The 19,609-nt window shown below is 43.9% G+C and overlaps 1 protein-coding gene across 4 annotated transcripts in view; it reads right to left on the bottom strand.

Annotated features, from left to right (window-relative positions):
• Positions 1-19,609, bottom strand: part of LOC126934319 (fumarylacetoacetate hydrolase domain-containing protein 2B) — a 32,412-nt gene that overhangs the window by 2,917 nt on the left and 9,886 nt on the right. For 2 of the 4 annotated variants that reach the window (XM_050755150.1, XM_050755148.1), the window contains exons 2-3: positions 5,068-5,318; positions 3,392-3,608 (exon numbers count right to left, since the gene is read on the bottom strand). In XM_050755150.1, the coding sequence (XP_050611107.1) occupies positions 3,392-3,608; positions 5,068-5,312 (462 nt within the window). In that variant the 5' untranslated portion in view covers positions 5,313-5,318. Of the gene's footprint in view, positions 1-3,391; positions 3,609-5,067; positions 5,322-6,066; positions 6,247-19,609 lie in introns of those variants that run through there. The other 2 variants (XM_050755147.1, XM_050755151.1) reach the window with 2 other exon arrangements.

The following is a 19,609-nucleotide window of genomic DNA, read 5'->3' as shown; positions in this document are numbered from 1 at the left end:
TGTAAAAGTTACTCTGGATACTTTTAACAAAGAATAAACACGAAGTAATATCCTCTAGCAATATGTAACCTTACTGTGTGTCAGGCAATATTCTAAATGCTATAATGTTATTAACTCATTTTAGTAAGAAAAAGATTGACATCCCACAAAGGACTTGAGTAAGCAATTCACAAAAAGGCAATGGACATGGCCAGAAAACATGAAAATATGCTCAGCCTCTCCCATAATCCATAAAATACAACTACAAAATAGATATAATTTGGCCTTTAAAATTGGCAGCTCTTTCTGATAACCAGTTGGTATGAGTACACGTGACACCCAGATGCTGGTCTCTTAATACCACTCCCCATTAAGAAGCACCGGGTTCCTCGGGGAAATGGCTAATTCCAGGTCCAAGACAGTACATGATAAGCCTAGAACATCTTGGTCAAAAAGCTAGGATATACAAAAAGTGACGGGAATGGAGCCAACTTGAAGGCCCCTCACTGGCCAAACTGAGGTCACCTAAAGAATGTAAATGATGAATTACAAACAATTGAGTAAAAACAAAAATCATGAATTCACAGTGATATTGAAGACGCAGGAATAAAAAGAGGAAAGGCAGCTTTTCTTCATAGAAGAATGCCAGCCAATAAAAACAGAAGGCATGATTGAGAAGAGTCATTGATCTTGGTCGGGCGTGGTGGCTCACGCCTGTCATCCCAGCACTGCGGGAGGCTGAGGCGGGCGGATCACCTGAGGTGAGGAGTTCAAGACCAGCCTAGTCAACATGGTGAAACCCTGTCTCTACTAAAAATACAAAAATTAGCCAGGTGTGGTGGTACACGCCTGTAATCCCAGCTACTCGGGATGCCAAGGCAGGAGAATCACTTGAACCCAGGAGGCAGAGGTTGCAGTGAGCTATCATGCCACCGCACTCCAACCTGCACAACAGAGCGAGACTCCATCTCAAAAAAAAAAAAAAAAAAGTCATTGTCCTCTAACCCCCAATGCAATAATGGATTCAGTCAGGATGACCACAGGATCCCTGGATAAGAAGATGGGGCAGTAAGATAGTTATGTGATCTCAAACTACCACTCATAGACTGCTTATTAATTACAAAAATGGAAATGCGTCTTCCCAATGGAGGGACCTAGTCAATGTCAGCTAAACCAAGTGGTCAAATTTTCGGACCACTGACATGAGCCTCCCAGTGGGATGCAATGGGAAATGTATAACATCTTCTTTGTAGACCTCTTGATAAAAATGCTTACCCTGACACTAATCATGAAGAAATGACCAGACAAACCCAGGCTGTGAAACATGCTATGAGACAACTGGATTCTTCAAGGAAAGGGCAGGGAGCATGTTTGAGATCAGGATTTGGTGAACTATGGCCAGCTCACCGTCTGCTGTAACAGTTTGAATGGAAACCCACCATTCATTTCTGTATCATCCCTGGTGGTTTTCACACTACAAGAGCAGAGTTGAATTGCTGCAAAAGAGACCATCTGACACTCAAAGCCTAATATTTACTAATTGGCCCTTGATATGGTTTAGCTGTTTCCCTACCCAAATCTCATCTTGTAGCTCCCATAATTCCAACATATCGTGGGAAGCACTGGTGGGAGATGACTGAATCCTGGGGGCGGGTCTTTCCTGCGCTGTTCTCACAACAGTGAATGGGTCTCACGAGAGCTGACGGTTTTAAAAATGAGAGTCTCTCTGCACAAGCTCTTTTCTGCCTGCTGCTATCCGCGTAAGATGTGACTTGCTCCTCTTTACCTTCCACCATGATAGGCTTCCCCAGCCACATGGAACTGTAAGTCCAATTAAACCTCTTTATTTTGTAAATGACCCAGTCTCAGATATGTCTATCAGCAGCATGAACACAGACTCATACAGCCCTTTAAGTAAAAGTCTATGGAACCATGTTCTAGGTTAAAACTACTAAAGAGATATAACTGAATACAGTGTGTGGCCTTAGTTGATCACAGAGCAACAAAGTAACCAAATTAAAAGTCATCTTTGTGGCAACTAGGTTTCATGTTAAATATTATTCAAGTTAATTTTCTTGGCTGTGATAATGGTATGGTCATGCAAGCCATTGTCCTTATAAGATGTCTATTTAAGCTTTTATGACTAAATTGTCTTAATATTTGTAATGTGTTTTCAAAGGTCTCCTTCACCCCATCCATGCAAAAAATAAAGAAAAATGTGTTTGCCACGTGGAGGGCAGGGAGAGGGCAAGGGAGAGAAAGCAAATACAGCAAAATATTTACAGTGAAACCAGGTGAAAAGTATATGAGCATTCACTGTATTATGTTTTCAGCTTTTCTACAATTTCCAAGACATTTCTAAAATAAAAATTTGAGAGAAAAAGTAATTAGTATTAGTAAGGGTATATACGCTATTGATGGAAGTGTAAGTTGCTTTTACAATTTGCTTAAAGGACAGTTGGGAGATTTTCTTAAAAGTTTTGAAATACTGCCTATAGTTTGATATATTCAAATCCTAAGAGTTTATTCAAAGGGAATACTAAGGCAAGGTGTGGTGGCTCACACCTGTAATCCCAGCACTTTGGGAGGCTGAGGTGGGCAGATCACAAGGCCAGGAGATTGAGACCATCCTGGCCAACATGGTAAAACTCCATCTCTACTAAAAATAGAAAAACTAGCTAGGCGTGGTGGCATGCGCCTTTAGTCCCAGCTACTCAGGAGGCTGAAGCAGGAGAATCACTTGAACCTACGAGGTGGAGGTTGCAGTGAACCAAGATAGCACCACTGCACTCCAGCCTGGCAACAGAGCAAGACTCCATCTCAAAAATAAAAAAAAAAACAAAAAAGGAAGTAATAATGTATTAATGAACATGCAAAGTCTTTTCTACATAAGGATGTTCATTGCGACATTTATTTATAGAAGCCAAAACCTGGAAACAGTATCCAGCAGTAAGGTACTCAGGAATATAAACTACCCTATACAACACAAAACTCCGTGGTAACCTAAATATGTCAGGGAGAATATTTAATGGCATGAAAAAATGCTCTTGATGGAGTCTTAAGTAAAAGATAAGTGTATGTACAGTATAAACATATGCAGGAGTGGAGAAACACTGGGAAGACAGACAGAAAAACATTAATATTGCAAGCCCTGGGCAGTGGGACTGCGGTGACGTAATTTTTAAATGTTTGTCTCTATTTTACCTACAGTGAAGGTGTATTGCTTTTGTAATCAGGAAAACACGCACATTAACTTTTTTTCCAAGGCCACCGTTATTACTGAGTGTATAATCCCCTAGAGTTTCTGCTGAATGTACTACTGAGCAAGAGCTGGCTCCAGCAGGCTGAACACTGAGCTCAGAACGCCCTTGCGATGGCCCAGTGACGAGGGAGGGCGTGGGGAGGCACTGACCTGGCTCTCTGGTGGGAGGACCACCTCATCATAGGGCCCCACGATGGAGCTGGCAAACTTGCTGAAGATGATGGGCTCCTTGGGCACGGGCACATTCTGTTCTTTGCAGTGGTCCGCATAATTCATGCCCACACACACCACCTTATCTGGCCGTGTGACTGGAGCCAGGAAGGTTACCTCCGACCGTGGGAGAACTGGCAACTGGGCAGCCAAGGCTCTGTAGAGACCACAGCAGGTGAGAGGGTCTGGCTGGGAACAGGTCAGCAATCCCGGCAGGTTGGGCAGATCCTGCAGCAGCTACAGGTTTTGCTTTTTGAAATATATTTCCTAGCTCTATCAACCATCGGAGTCAGTATGAAAATCAAGCCGAGCTATCGTCCTTTGATACCAGAGCAGGGCTTTTATTTTTCCAGTGTTGATTTCCTCTCCCGCTTCGGTAACTCATGTCCATGTAAAAGACACAAACTGGAATACACAGAAAGGCCTCCCGTTCCCCTTCTGGTTCCCCTGTTCCCCTGGCTCTTCGCAGCTACTCTATGGATATTCTTCTCCCAGCCTTTTGTATGCAAATGAAAGCACCAATCTTTACACTTTTGACAAAAACAACTGGTTTTGGAGATCTCTCCTTAACAATATGTAACAATACATAGAGGGCGTCCTCTTTATTGCTTGTGGCTGCATGTTACTGCTGTATAGAGATATACCCAAGTCCCTAATGAGGGACATGGAGGTTTCTCATCTTTGCGGAATATGGCAATATGGGAACATACTGTTAATACTGTGAGCCGTGAAACATTTGTATTTTTTCCTATTTTAATGAAAACGACATCTTAACGTGTTTTTAATTTATTGTTCATCAGCTCCTTAGACCAGATTCTGTAGGGGTCCAGGCTTCAGGGACGCTCTCACCTAATCTAGTCCAAACCCAGGAACTGTCTTGTAAAAAACCTCCCTGCAGTCATCTCCTTGTAGGAGCTGGGAGTCTCTATCACTCCCCCAGCTGCATAAGATGCCTTTTAGGACCCCCTGGCCCAGACCCGTCAGTCAGTCCAGGACTTCATTCCCAGAGGAGGCAGTGTGATGAAATAGAGAGTCCTGGTTCCAGCACCAAATGTACGGCCTTGAAATTGTTAATCCCCTCCCCTAGGCCTCAGTTTTCTCCGCTGAAAACTGAAGATGTTATTACATAAGATTTTTAAGGATTTTTTTTTTTTTTTTTTTTTTTTTTTGAGACGGAGTCTCGCTCTGTCGCCCAGGCTGGAGTGCAGTGGCCGGATCTCAGCTCACTGCAAGCTCCGCCTCCCGGGTTCACGCCATTCTCCTGCCTCAGCCTCCCGAGTAGCTGGGACTACAGGCGCCCACCACCTCGCCCGGCTAGTTTTTTGTATTTTTTTAGTAGAGACGGGGTTTCACCGTGTTAGCCAGGATGGTCTCGATCTCCCGACCTCGTGATCCGCCCGTCTCGGCCTCCCAAAGTGCTGGGATTACAGGCTTGAGCCACCGCGCCCGGCCTTTAAGGATCTTTTAAGAGAACAGGTGAGAAATAAAAGGTGAGGTTACTCTGCTCCCTTGCCAAAGAGCTACCTGCTGGTGCTGTTTCCCAGAACAGGAATGCAGTGGGAGGGTGCGGGGGGACCAGGGCAGCTGCTTCAGGGCGATGCTGCCCACTTACTTACCTTCTTGCCACTGAGAGGGTGGCCTCTCCCTGCTCTAGGAACTGTGTCATCGTCTTCGGGAGTGTGGGGTCAAAGGCATTGAGGTTGATAACCCCTCCACCATTCCCTGTCTCCAGGCCCAAGTGAGGCCCCACCAGGTGGGGTGCCTGGAACTGTACTAGTCTTATGTCTCTGGAGGGTTGAAAGGGCCACTTCTGAGCCTGCAGCAGAGCTGTGAGCAGCCTTCTTCTACCAGACACCAGCATCAGAGCCTGCAGAGAAAAACGCAGGATCCGGGAGACGAGGATCCCAGAGCCATCATCAGGATCCCTGAAATTCCTAGGACTATAGCCCAAGGCCCTTTTCCCCATCAACAGTTCTCTTGCATACCACATGGGAAGTGGTCCAGGCTTGTATTTTATCCTGCTATACTTCATAAGATGAAAGTACAGGCGCCCTCTGGCTGTTGCCTCAGGGACAAGGCTGGTTACCAGCTCTCCAGGAGAACCCCAGGCCCCACTGCCTGTTCCCTTCCCAGGTGACACACACATGCAGGTTCATTCCAACCTGACAGCGGTCCCCTCAGGGAGCGCGCCCTCCCTTTACAAAAGGGGACACTGAGACTTAAAGGGATGACGTCAGGTGCCCAAGGTACCAGTCAGAAAGTGGCCCTGGGGTTTCTGCAACAACCACTAAGTCACACGGCCCGAGCTCAGTCCAACTCTGCAAGAGTCTGTAAGCAAAGGGGCGGCGACATGAGGTGGAAACAGTAGCCTGAAACGTGGGTGTGCACGTCGGATCCCATCCGTCCACTCGCCTGGAAACCTCCAGTTTCCCCATATGCCCAGCTCCGTCTCCAGCAGTTAGTGGGGCCTCACACGGGTCCGCCCCGTCCGTACGGTCGGAAGCAGCCTGGGACCTAATTGCAGCTCTGCCCTCCGCGGGAGGCCTGCGCCAGGGACACCCTTCCGACCTAACCCAGACCCTCTTGCTCAGCCCATTTTCCCCTAACAGGTCTACCTGGCGGCGGAAGCCGGTCCTCCTGCGCTGAGTTAGGGCTCGCGGGGCCGGAGGTCAAGGGCTGCGGGCGCCTGAGCACTGGCACCAGTGACCGCAGCCAGCGGGGGAACTACAGCCGCGGCGAACCCAGGGCCGCTCGGCGCGCGCTCCAGAGAGAAGCGGACGCGTCCGATGACGTCACAGGCAATGGCCACCGGCAGGGCGCCAATCCCTGAAGCGCGGGCCCAGCGCGGGGCGGGCGGCTCCGGGGGTGTTCGGGCTCCAGGCACAGCCCAGCGCCTGCCGCGTCTTCTGGAGACGGTGGCTCTCGGAGCGACTCTGCACTTGCCCGAGCCCGAGAGTGGGCGCTGCCCGAACGTTTGTCCCTGGGCGCTTCGCTGGCCTCATCCAGTCTGGGCCTGTTCTGGGCCTGGCGCCGGTCCCGTCTTCCCATCGGTGGGGAAAGTGGTGGAGGAGACCGAGGCAGGTGCTGGGTGGCGGAGAATGATTTGTGGCTTCTGATTCTGACGGGTGTGGTTGAGGAGGGGAGGGATGACTGCCCCCGTTTTACCTGCGGGGAGCCTGGCGCCAGAGCTGTTTTCCCAGAGTGACAGGCAGTGAGCAGTGGAGCTGGCGCTCCTGACGCCGAAGCCCGGCGTTTCCCAGCCACTCTGGGCAGCGCCGCTGGGCGCAGGTGGGGAAGCGGGGAAACGGGGCTCCGTCCCCTGCAGAGGGCGGGCGTGCAGGGAGCCGCGGACGAACTCCACAGACAGCCATAGCTCGGCTCTTCAGCTGCCGGCTTTGAAGAGTGTGAGGGGCTGTGGGCAAGAGGCCCTCCCATTACTCAAGGACCAGATCGTCAAGAGCTTGACTTGTCCCACGAAGGAGTCTGGACCTTGTGTAAGTGCACAGGAGACCGCTGGAAGGTCCTCACTGGCGTGCCATGGCCCGACTTCTATTTGAGAAGTTTTTCTGTGGCCACCCGTCTAAGGAAAGGTGTCTGGGTGGGTGGTGCAGGTGAGAACAATGGTGCTATGGTGGGTGGCGGAGAAGGTGAGTGTTCAGAGATGTTCAGGAGGAAGAACTGACAGCTCTGGATAACAGGAGGTGGAAGTGAGAAGGAAGGAGGTACAAAGCCGACTCCTGGGTTTCTAGCCCGGTAGGCGCAGGGCCGTTCATGGAGACGGGGCTTCTGGAGGAGCAGCGGGTCTGGGGAGAGGATAGTGAGCTCCGATTCGCATGGGACATCGATAGGGCATTGAACGGTGGGCAGTCGGAGACATGGGTCTGGAGCTTGGGACTTCAGCCTACCTTGCAGAAGGTAACCACAGATATAGAAATGGAACCTGTGTCTGGGCGCGGTGGCTCACGCCTGTAATCCCAGCTCTTTGGGAGGCCGAGGCGGGCAGATGACGAGGTCAGGAGATAGAGACCATCCTGGCTAACACAGTGAGACCCCGTCTCTACTAAAAATAAAAATAAAGTAGCCGGGCATGTTGGTGGACACCTGTCGGGAGGCTGAGGCAGGAGGAGAGTGGTGTGAACCTGAGAGGCGGAGCTGATAGCGCCACTGCACTCCAGCCTGGGCGACAGAGGGAGACTCCGTCTCAAAAAAAAAAAGAAAAGAAATGGAACCTATGGGGGTGGCTGTGATCAGGGGGATGCACTGCACTGAGGAGAACCTGGCACAACTGTTTCACTAAGCCATAGCTCCCAAAGGGTTTCTGAAAAGCTAAGGTGCAGCCTGGAAGAAAATATGTGCAAAGGCTGTATTTGATAAAAGACTTGTATCCAGAATATAGAAAGAACACTTAAAAATCAATAGATAAAATCAAACAATTCAGTTTTTTAAATGGACAAAATATTTGAACAGACAGTTCACCAAAGAAGATACACAGAAAATTAGGACATGGAAAGATGCTCAACATCATTAATCATTAAGGATATGCAGATACAAGCACAATGTGACACCTTCTCACACCTATACCTACGAGAATGGACAAAGAAGACTGATTATAAAAAGTATTGGCAAGAATGTGGAGGACCCGGGATTCCTGTACACTGCTGATGGGATTATAAAATAGTACCACCAGGATCGAAAACCATTGGGCATGTATGAAGAGAGTTAAACATACGCCTACCGTATGATCTAGCCATTTCAATCCTGACTCTTCACAGTACTGAATTTTATCTTAGCCCTTTGCTCCTAGACATAGTGAAGGTTAAGGAATCCCTCCACTCTTTTGTTCCAGAAAACACCCTACTGGAAAGAGCCAGTGACTTCCCATATAACTTGGATAAGACTCCCAGATGCTCCCTTGTTTATCTCTGACCAGGCCAGACACAGACCCTCTAAATTCCCAGTCTTGGCATTATAAATGATTAACTGGACTGCTTGTCCCCACAGATCAATAAGAACAAAATACCTGTAACCAAACTTTGGTTCAGATTCTCTCCTCCAAGCCCCTGAGCTTTGGCCCAACCGCAGCTTGTGCCAACCCACAGCCCTCCTGAGGGTCCCTCCTGAGAACAGGCTGTCTGCAGGGTAAGACCTGCTCGATGGTGACCCTCTTGCTCAGCCCACTTTCCCGTAACAGTTCTTTGTAGCCACGTTTACGCTTCCCTATACAAGATCAGCCCTTTGCCTAACCTCTGAGACACTTGAGGATCATATCGGCAGACTGTTTCCCTATTGTAATAGTCCCCCCCCACACCCCACAACAATCCTTTTTAATAAATTCTCTTTCTACAGAATCCAGATTTATATTTTTGTTGATAGTATTTACATGAGAAATAAAAAAATATGCTCATGCAAAGATGTACACAGAAATGTTCACAGCAGGCCTTTTGTCAAGTCTCCAAACTGGAAACCACCTGGTTTTCCATTAACAGGTGAATGTGTAAACACTGTGTGGCCACACTAGGGAATACTCAGCAATAAAAAGGGACAAATTGTTGATGCAGCATGGATCTATGTCAAGATAATTATTCAGAGTGAGAAAGGGTAGATTAAAAATGAGTACATATGGAATTATTTCCTTTGGATATAGTATCCTTGGGGGATATATTCAAAGACCCCTAGCGGATGCGTGAAACTGCCATAGTGCCAAACACTACATAAGCCATGTCTTTTCCTACACATACCTGCCAGTGATCAAATTTAATCTAGGTGAAGTTAATCTGGTGCTACACGGTTGCTGTCAATCAGAATACGTTTCTCTGACATCTTCCACTCACAAATCTCATGCTTTTTCTACCCTACCCAAGCACTTCTCACACACTGTAGCCTCAACTTTTCCATTTTGAGGTGCAACAGCAAAACTGGCACAAATTTCTTTTTCCTTTTTCACAATTTCATGGATAGAAGATTCTTTCTGTAGATCTTAGCAACTTCATTATGTGATTTTGTTTTCCTGGCAGCTTGAGGGGGGCACATGTTAGCAAGAAGGAGCACAGCCTCCCTGCCAGGTGCTCTGTCCTGCGTGTACCCTGGGCTAGACACACCCTCTTCTGGCTTGCTGTGGTCTTGCTTCACCCTGCCATGCAGGGGCTCCATCCACAGCCCTCTGTCCAGGAGCACCCAGGGTCTGCTTACATTTTTTCAGGGACAGGGAGCTCACTGCTGTGTGGGCGGCTGGGCCCAGTACTTTATGGGGAGGGGGCGAATGGAGGGCAACACTGTCTTTAAGTGTCATCACTGTCCTGGGCACACTGAGCAGCCCAGATAACAATGTGCCCTTGGTGTTCCCTATGGCTGGGTAGTCCTTCCTGTCAGAATGTGCTTCCCGTGACAACCAGAAGCCTGTGACTCCTAGCTGGTAGAAATGTCCTCCACTTGCCCCTGGAGCTGTGCAGAGCACATCTTGTCCTGCATTTTCTAAAATGTTTGAATAAAACCAGCGTGTCATTCCTCTGCCGCCTCTCCCCTAGTTCCCTTGCCTTTCTTAGACCTCAGATCGTTCTGATAATCTCCTTGGGGTAGATTCAATGACTGTTGGTCATCATCAGCTGTGCCTCTTCCTGCTGGAGGATGGGGTGTTTGCATCTAGCTGAACTATGGCCTTGCCATGAGAATTGTTTTGGCCGATGCTATGTGTGTAGGAGCATCATAAGCCCCTTACAAGGCTTCTGTAAAAGCCAGCCTGTGTTTGTCATGTCTCTTTTCCCTCTGCTACTAGATGGAATGCTCTAAATAAAAACCAGACTCTGTCAGCTTGTGTCCCAGAGTTAAAACGACATGGATCGAGCCACAGCCAACTCACATTGGATGTGGAATGTGAGGGAGATGGCACTGAGAGTTGGGAGTCTTTTGTTATTGCAGCAAAACTCAGCCCATCCTGACTGATACAACTCATTTGCCAAAGTCTCTTAGAAACTGGGATATCTCACCTTAAGAAGATGCGAATGGTCTGGAGTAGGATAGTATGCCCAATTCCTTGTCCAGAGATGATGGAAACATCTATGAATTCAGCATCTTCTACAGAAGCACATCATTTGAGTGCAGCCCATTCCCTACGTACATGAACAGCTGGCAGAAAATGACTTTCTCATTCTTCACGTAAGCAAAACAGCATCTGCACCTGAAGAGACCACTTGCCCTTCACTGGCATTAAATTTCATCCTACTGACTCTGACCTATTTCCCTAGGCTGTAGGGCTAACTTTTTGAACATTGTATTATGAAATTTTCAAACATACAAAAAAGTTGAAAAAAAAAAGTACAATGAAAACCTGTATACTCACCACCTAGACCTTACAATTTACATTTTACTGTAGTTGCTTTATCACATGTCTATCTATCCTTCCACCTATCAATCCATCTTGTCTTGATGACTTTCAAAGTGAGTTATAGACATCAGTACATTTTTCCTGCCCCCCCTCAAACATTTCAACATGCATACATTGGCTAAAGTTCAATATTTGTTTGTTTTTTAGGTGTATACAGAGGTCTAGCTGTCCTGTTCCATCCAAAAGGGGAAATCCAAGAAGCACTTGTGAAGTTAACATTTCAGAGACAGAGGATCACTAAAAGGCTGAGCCCTAATCATAGGACTGTGATCACTCTTCTGCCCTTTGCCACCTTACTATGACGTTATTAAAGGGCCTACTAACTGCAGTTCCTCTTAACCAGTACATCATGTCTGATATCAAGAAAAAATTACAAGTCATACTAAAAGGCAAAACACAAAGTTTGAAGAAAAAGAGAAAGCGTCAGACCCAGACTCAGATATGGCAGGAATGTTACACTTATCAGACTGGGAATTTAAAACAACTACAACTAATATGCTAAGGGCTCTAATGAATAAAGTAGACAGCATGCAAGAACCTGTTAAGCAGAGAGATGGAAATCCAAAGAAAGAATAAAAAGACTAGAGATCAGAAACACTGTTATAGTGATGAAAAATGCCTTTGATAGGCCCATGAGTATACCAGACATGGTTGAAGAAAGAATCTCTAACCTTGAGGATATATCAATAGAAACTTCCAGGACAGAAAAGCAAAGAACAAAGAGACTGAAAAAGTGAAATGGACTATTCAAGGACTGTGCAACAACTACAGAAAAAATAAATAAATAAAAAACATACACATAATGAGGATGCAAGAAAGAGAAGAGAAACAAAGGGAAGAGAAAGAAACAGGAATAGTATTTAAAACAATAATAGCCTGAGTAACATAGGGAGACCTCATCTCTACAAAAAAATTAAAAAATTAGCTGGGCATGGTGCACACCTCTGGTCCCATCTATTCAGTGGGGTGAGGTGAAAGGATCATATAAGCCTGGGAGGTCAAGTCTGCAGTGAGCCATGATTGCACCACTGCACTCCAGCCTGGGTGACAGAGTGAGACCGTGTCTCAAAAAATAAATCAATGTGGTGGCACACACCTGTAGTCCCAGCTACTCGGGAGGCTGAGGCAGGATGATAGCTTGAGTCAGTACAGGAGTTCCAGGCTGCAGCGCACTATGCCGCCTGGGTGTCTGCACTAAGTTTGGCATTAGCATGGTGACTTCTGGGGAACGGGGGACCACCAGGTTGCCTAACAGAGGGGTGAATTGGCCCAGGTCAGAAATGGAGCAGGTCAAAATTCCCTTGCCGATCACATCTGTGGAAGGTTCCAGCCTGAGCAACGTAGCCAGACATCACCTTTTAAATAAATCAACCACAACAACAAATGACAGAGATTTTCACCAAATTAATATCAGGCACCAAACCATAGATCCAGGAAGCTCTGTGAACACCAAGCGGAATAAATGCTAAAAGAACCCCACCCAGGCATAGCATATTCAAACTAGAAAAATCAAAGATAAATACAACACTACTGGAGGCCAAGGCAGTTTGATCAGATGCCAAGATGGATATATCACTTGAGGTCAGGAGTTCGAGACCAGCCTGGCCAACATGGCAAAACCTCATCCCTACTAAAAACACAAAAATTAGCTGGACATAGTGGTGGGCACCTGTAATCCCAGCTACTTGGGAGGCAGAGACAGGAGAATCGCTTGAACCCAGGAGGTGAAGGTGGCAGTGAACTGAGATTGTACCTCTGCACTGCAGCCTGGTGACAGAGCGAGACTCTGTTCCAAACAAACAAATAAAAACAAAACAAAACAATTGAAAAAAAGCCAGAAGAAAAAGCCACCTTACCTACAGGGAGCAAAGAGAAGGATAACATCTGCCTTCTCAGAAACCATGCAAATAAGAAGAGTATGAAGTGAAATATTCAACATCTTGAGAGAGAAGAAATAAACAACCTGGAATTCTGTACCCTGCAAAATTATTCCTCAAAACTGAAGAAATACAGACTTTCTCAGACAAACAAAAATTGAGGAAATCTATTGTCAGTACACATGCCTTGTAAGAAATATTGAAAGTTCTTCAAAGAAAAACATACAAGTCAGAAACTTGGTTCTATATAAAGAAAGAGCACTGAAGAAGGAATGAGTGAAGATAAAATAGAAACTGTTATTTTTTAAAATTCTGAATTGATCTAACAGATAACCATGTTCAAAATAATAATAGCAACAACGTATTCAATCATGTATTCATATATGTGTATATATATCCACAGAAACATATATACTTAAGTATGTTTATGTATAAGTGAAATGAATGACAGTAGTGATATAAGAGAGAGGAGGCAGGAATTGGGATTATTTTGTTATTATAAGGTGCTTGGTACAAGCCATGAAGTAGTATATGGTATTTGAAAGTGGACTTGCATTAGTTGTAGATGTATGTTACAAATCTAAGGAAAACACTAAAAGAAGTGAAAAACATAAGAAGAAAGGTATTTGTTTTAAAGAAATTGTTTTCATCCACTTGGGCTGCTATAACAAAATACTTTAGACTGCATAATTTATAAATAAGAGAAATTTATTTTTCATAGTTCTGGAGGCTGAGAAGTCCAAGATCAAGGCAATAGCAGGTTTGGTGTCTGATAAGGGCTCACTCCCTGTTTCCAAGATGGCACCTTCTTGCTGTGTCCTTGCGTGGTGGAAAAGATGAATAGCCCCCTGTCACCTATTTCATTAAAGCACTAATCCATTAATGAAGGCTCCACCCTTATGACTTAATCACCTCCTAAGGGCCTTACTTCTTATATTCGTGATTAAATTTCAACATATGAATTTTGGGGGAACATATTCAGACCATAGCAGAAATATGCAGACAATTTATTTTTTTTTTTTGGTCATATAAAATGCTGAATTAAAATCACAAAAGGCAAAAAAAAAGAGTGGAAGACAAAAATATAGGAACAAATAACAAGGCAACAAATAGAAAAAACAGTAACAGATATAGTAGATATTACTCTAGCAATGTCAATAATCATTTTGAATGCCAATGGTCTAAATACACCAACTAAGACAGAGATTCTGCAAAGCAAAAAAACTATCAACAGGGTAAATACACAACCTATAGAATGAAAGAAAATGTTTACAACCTATGCATCTAACGAAAGTCTAATATCTAGAATCTATAAGGAACCTAAATCAACAAGGAAAAAGCAAACAACCACACTAAAAATGGGCAAAGGACATGAACACACACTTCTCAAAAGATATCTGCACAGCCAAAAAGTATATGAAAAAATACTCAATATCAAAACCACAATGAGATATCATCTCAAAAAGGTCAAAAAATAACAGATGCTGTAGAGGTTGTGAAGAAAAGAGAATGCTTATATCCTGCTGGTCAGAACATAAATTAGTTCAGCCACTGTAAAAAGTAGTCTGGAGATTTATCAAAGAACTTAAAACAGAACTACTGTTCAACCCAGCAATTCCATTCCTGCGTGTATACCCGAAGGGATATAAACCATTCTACCTTAAAGACGCATGCAGGCATATGTTCATTGCAGCACTATTCACAATAGCAAAGACATGGATTCAACCTAGATGCCCATCAATGATAGACTATATATACACCATGGAACACCACAGAGCCATAAAAAAGAATGCAATCAATGTCCTTTGCAGCAACATGGATAGAGCTGGAGGCCATCATCCTAAGTGAATTAACACAGGAACAGAAAACCAAATAATGAATGTTCTCACTTATAAGTGGGAGCTAAACACTGAGTATACATGGACACATAGAAGGGAACAACAGACATCCGGGGCCTACTTAAGGGTGGAGGATGGGAGGAGGGTGAGGATTGAAAAACTACCTATTGAGTACTCTGCTTGTTACTTGTGTAACAAAATGGCCAGTACACCAAACTCCCGTGACATGCAGTTCACCCAAGTAGTAGTAAACCTTCACATGTACCCCTTGAACATAAAATGAAAGGTAGGAAGAAAGAAATAAAATAAAAGAGATTGTCAGAGTAGATTAAAAAATCTGACACAACTATACGTAGTCTACAAGAAACCCATTCTAAATATAAAGATGCACCTAGATTAAAATTAAATGGATGGTGAAAGATATACCATACTAATACTTATCAAAAACACCCCCAGAATATCTCCATTAATTTCAGGCAGAGCAGACTTGAAGAGCAATAAAAGTTACCACAGATAAAGAGGGATATTACATAAGAAAAAGGAGTCAATTCTCCAAGAAGACATAACAATCCTGAATGTGTGTATGCACCTAGCAACAGAGCATAGAAATATGTGAGGGAAGAACTGACAGAACTGCAGAGAGAAACAGATGAATCCACTACTAAAGCTGAAGACTTCAACACTCATTGATCAGAAATCAGCAGACCAAGCAGGCAGAAAATCAGTAAGAACATAGTCAAACTCAACATCATCATCAATCAACTGGATATAATGAACATCTACAGACTACTTCATCCAATAACAGAAAATTACACATTCTTCTCAAGCTGGCATGGAACATTCACCAAGATACCACATTTTGGGCCATGAAACACACCTTAACAAATTTAAAGAATATATGTCATATACTGTGTGCTCTCAGACCACAGCAGAATTAAACTACAAACCAATAAAATAAAGACAGCTGGAAACCATCAAATTACCTGGTGATTGAACAATACTCTTTTAAGTAATATCTGGGCCAAAGAGGAAATCTAGGGAAATTAAACAAGATTTTGAACTAACGAAAGTGAAAAGACAACTAATCAAAAATGTCTGGGATGTAACAAAAGCAGTGATTAGAGAGAAATTTATAACATTGAATGAATTAAAGTGATTACTAGATTCTATATTAGAAAAGAAGAAATGTCAAAGATCAGTAATCTAGGCTTCCACCTTAGGAAAATAGAAAAAAGAGCAAGTTAAATCCAAAGTAAACAGAGGAAAGTAAACAATAAAAACTAAAACATCTCAATGAAATTGAAAACAGGAAATCAGTAGAGAAAATCAGCAAAATCAAAACCTGCTTATTTGAAGGTAGGTGAAACTCATAAGCCTCCAGCCAGGCTAAGAAAAAAAGGAGACACAAATTACTAATATGAAAAATGAAAGGGGTGACATCACTAATGTCCTTTTATGGATAATGAAAGGATCATAAAGGAATATTATGAAAAACTTGATGCCCACAAATCTGATAACCTAGGTGAAATGAAACAATTCCTTGAAATACACATTCTGTCAAAACTCATTCAAGAAGAAATACAAAATCTGTGCTGGGAGATGGTGGCTCATGCATGTAATCCCAGCACTTTGGGAGGCTGAGGTGGGAGGATCTCTTGAAGCCAGGAGTTTGAGACCAGCCTGGGCAACATAGTGAGACCCTGTCTCTACAAAATAAAAAATGTGATGGGTATGGTGGTGCGTGCCTGTTGTCTCAGCTACTTGGGAGCTGGAGGTGGGAGGATTGCTTGAGCATAGGATGTCAAGGCTGCAGTGAGGAGTGATTGCACCACTGCACTCCAGCTTGGGCAACAGAATGAGAGCCTGTCTCAAGAAAAAAAACAGACAATCTGAACAGGTCTATCTGTGTTAAAGAAACCAAATCAATAACTAATAACCTTTCAAAACAGAAAGCACCAGGCCCAGATATGTTCACTGGCGAATTCTACCAAACATTCAAGGAAAAAATTATGTCACTATTGTGTAGTCTCGTCCAGAAAATAGCAGAGAGAATACTTCCTAACTCATCCTAAGACGACAGTATTACCCTAGTACCAAAATCACACAAAGCCATTATAAGAAAAGAAAACTATGGGACCAATATCTCTCATGAACATAGATGCAAAATTCCTCAACAAAATACTAGCAAGTACGATCTAACAACGTAAACAAAGAATTATACACCAAGACCAAGAGGGATTTATCCTAGGTATGCAAAGCTGGTTTAATATTCAAACTTATTTAGATATACAAATTATCACACCAACAGGCTAAAGAAGAAAAATCACATGATTATATTAATAGATGCAGAAATCACTTTTGACAAAATACAACACCCATGATAAAAAAAAAATCTCAGTAAACTAGTACTAGAGGGGAACTTCCTTGACTTGATAAAGAATATCTGCAAAAATCCTACAGCTAACATTGTACTTAACAGTGAGAAACAGCTTTCCTGCTAAGATCAGGAACAAAGCAAGGATGTCTCCTCTCACCACTCTTATTCAACACTGTGCCGGAGTCTTAGCTAATGTGATAACACAAGAAAGGGAAACAAAAGGTATACAGATTGGAAAGGAGGAAAAAATATACTCTCTGTTTGCAGATGACATGTTTGTCTATATAGAAAATCTGAAAAGAATAAACAAAAAAATTCTAGGCTGGGCGTAGTGGTTCACACCTGTAATCCTAGCACTTTGGGAGGCCAAGGTGGGTGGATCACTTGAGCCAAGGAGTTCGGAGACCAGCCTGGGCAACATGACAAAACCCTGTCTCTACCAAAAATACAAAAATTAGCCAGGCATGGTGGTGCATGCCTGTAATCCCAGCTACTTGGGAGGCTGAGGTGGAAGAATCGCATGAGCCTGGGAGGTGGAGTTTGCAGTGAGCCTAGATCACACCACTTCACTCTGGCCTAGGTTACAGAGTGAGGCTCTGTCTCAAAAAAAAAAAAAAAAAAAAGGAAGAAAAAAAGAAAATTTAAAATTAGAAAATTAATAAGTAATTATACCAAGGTTGCAGGATACAAGGTTAATGTACAAAAGCCAATCACGTTCCTAGATACCTACGATGAACAAGTGGAACTTGAAATTAAAACACGATACCATTCAGCTAGTATCATACTGAATGGGGAAAAACTGAAAGCCTTCCCTCTAAGATCTGGAACACAACACAGATGCCTACTTTCACCACTGTTGATTCAACATAGGACTGGAAGTCCTAGCTAGAGTAATCAGACAAGAGAAAGAAATAAAGGGCATGCAAACTGGAAAAGAAGAAGTCAAATTATCCTTGTCTGCAGATGATGTGATCTTGTATTTGAAAAAACCCTAAAGATTCCACACAAAAAGACATTAGAACTGATAAACAAATTCAGTAAAGTTGCAGGATACAAAATCAACATAGAAAAATCAGTAGCATTTCTAGATGCCAACAGTGAACAATTTGAAAAAGAAATTAAAAGAGTAATCCCATTTACAATAGCCACAAATAAGATCAAACACCTAGGAATTAGCCAAAGAAGTGAAAGATCTCAATAACGAAAACTATGAAACACTGATGAAAGAAATTGAAGAGGACATCCAATAATGGAATGAAATTCCAGGATCATGGATCAGAAGAATCAATATTGTTAAAATGTCCATAATACTCAAAGCAGACTACAGATTCAATGCAATCCTCATCAAAATACCAATGACATTCTTCACATAAATAGAAAAAAAAAAAATCCTAAAATGTATATGGAACCCTAAAAGACCCAGTATAGATAAAGCTATCCTAAGCCAAAAGAACAAAACTGGAGGAATCACATTACTTGACTTCAAATTATACTACAGAGCTATAATAACTAAAGCAGCATGGTACTGGCATAATGACAGACACATAGACCAATGTAACAGAATAGAGAACCTAGAAACAAATCCACACACCTACACTGAACTCATTTTCACAAAGATACCAAGAACACACACTGGGGAAAAGACAGTCTCTTCAGTATATGGTGCTGAGAAAACTAGATTTCCATATGAAGAAGAATGAAACTAAATCCTAGACTTCTGTATCTTGTCATATGTAAAATCAAATCAAAAGTGTTTAAAGACTTAAAATATTGAACTATGAAATTACCACAAGAAATCATTGGGGAAAATCTCCAGGACATTAGTCTGGGCAAAAATGCTTTCCTGCCTTCCTGCCTGCCTTCTTTCTTTCGGACAGAGTCTTGCTCTATCACCCAGGCTGTAGTGCAGTGACGTATTGTCTGCCCACTGCAACTTCCACCTCCTGGGTTCAAGCCTTTCTCGCATCTCAGCCTCCCAAGTAGCTGGTATAACAGGTGTGTGCCACCATGCCCCAGTAACGTTTGTATTTTTAGTAGAGCCAAGGTTAAACCATGTTGGTCAGACTGGTCTTGAACTCCTGGCCTCAAGCAATCCACCCCCTTAAGTGTCACAAAGTACTGGGATTACAGGCATGAGCCACTACACCTTGCTCAAAAGTTTATTTAGCAATACCCTACAAACAGAGGCAGCCAAAGCAAAATTGGATTAATGGGAGCACATCAAGTTAAAAAGCTTCTGCAGAGCAACCTCTTGGGTCTCTAGGTCTGCTTTTACTGGATTCACCTGCATGTACCTGGTCTGGGGGTATACGGTTGATCCCTGGCCAGCCTGTCAGAGAACTATGGCTCCATGGCCCCTAGACCCCAGGCTCCCGGTCAGCCTGTGACACAGGGCGACAGCGACTGAGCAGGAAGCTGCTGTGGAAACCAAGTGGGGACTTTACTGATAGTGACAGTGATGACTTTGAAGAGGCTGAGGGCCGGTACTTCAGGGTGTGTTTCAAGAAGCTGCCCCTGGAGGGAGGTGGTAGGGAGGTGGTGGGGAGCTGCGCTCACCCCAGCCTGTCCCCCCCAGCTCAGCCAGCAGTCACACTGCCCAGACTTCTTTCTCTTCCTCTGCCGCCTGCTCAGCCCACTGCTCAAGGCCTTTGCACAGGCTGCCGCCTTCCTCCACCAGGGCCAGCT

The sequence above is a fragment of the Macaca thibetana genome, chromosome 13 (genome assembly GCF_024542745.1).
Source record: "Macaca thibetana thibetana isolate TM-01 chromosome 13, ASM2454274v1, whole genome shotgun sequence".
Lineage (NCBI taxonomy): Eukaryota > Metazoa > Chordata > Mammalia > Primates > Cercopithecidae > Macaca > Macaca thibetana.
Note: the sequence above shows the minus strand (reverse complement) of the source record. Positions and strands in the feature narration are given on the sequence as shown.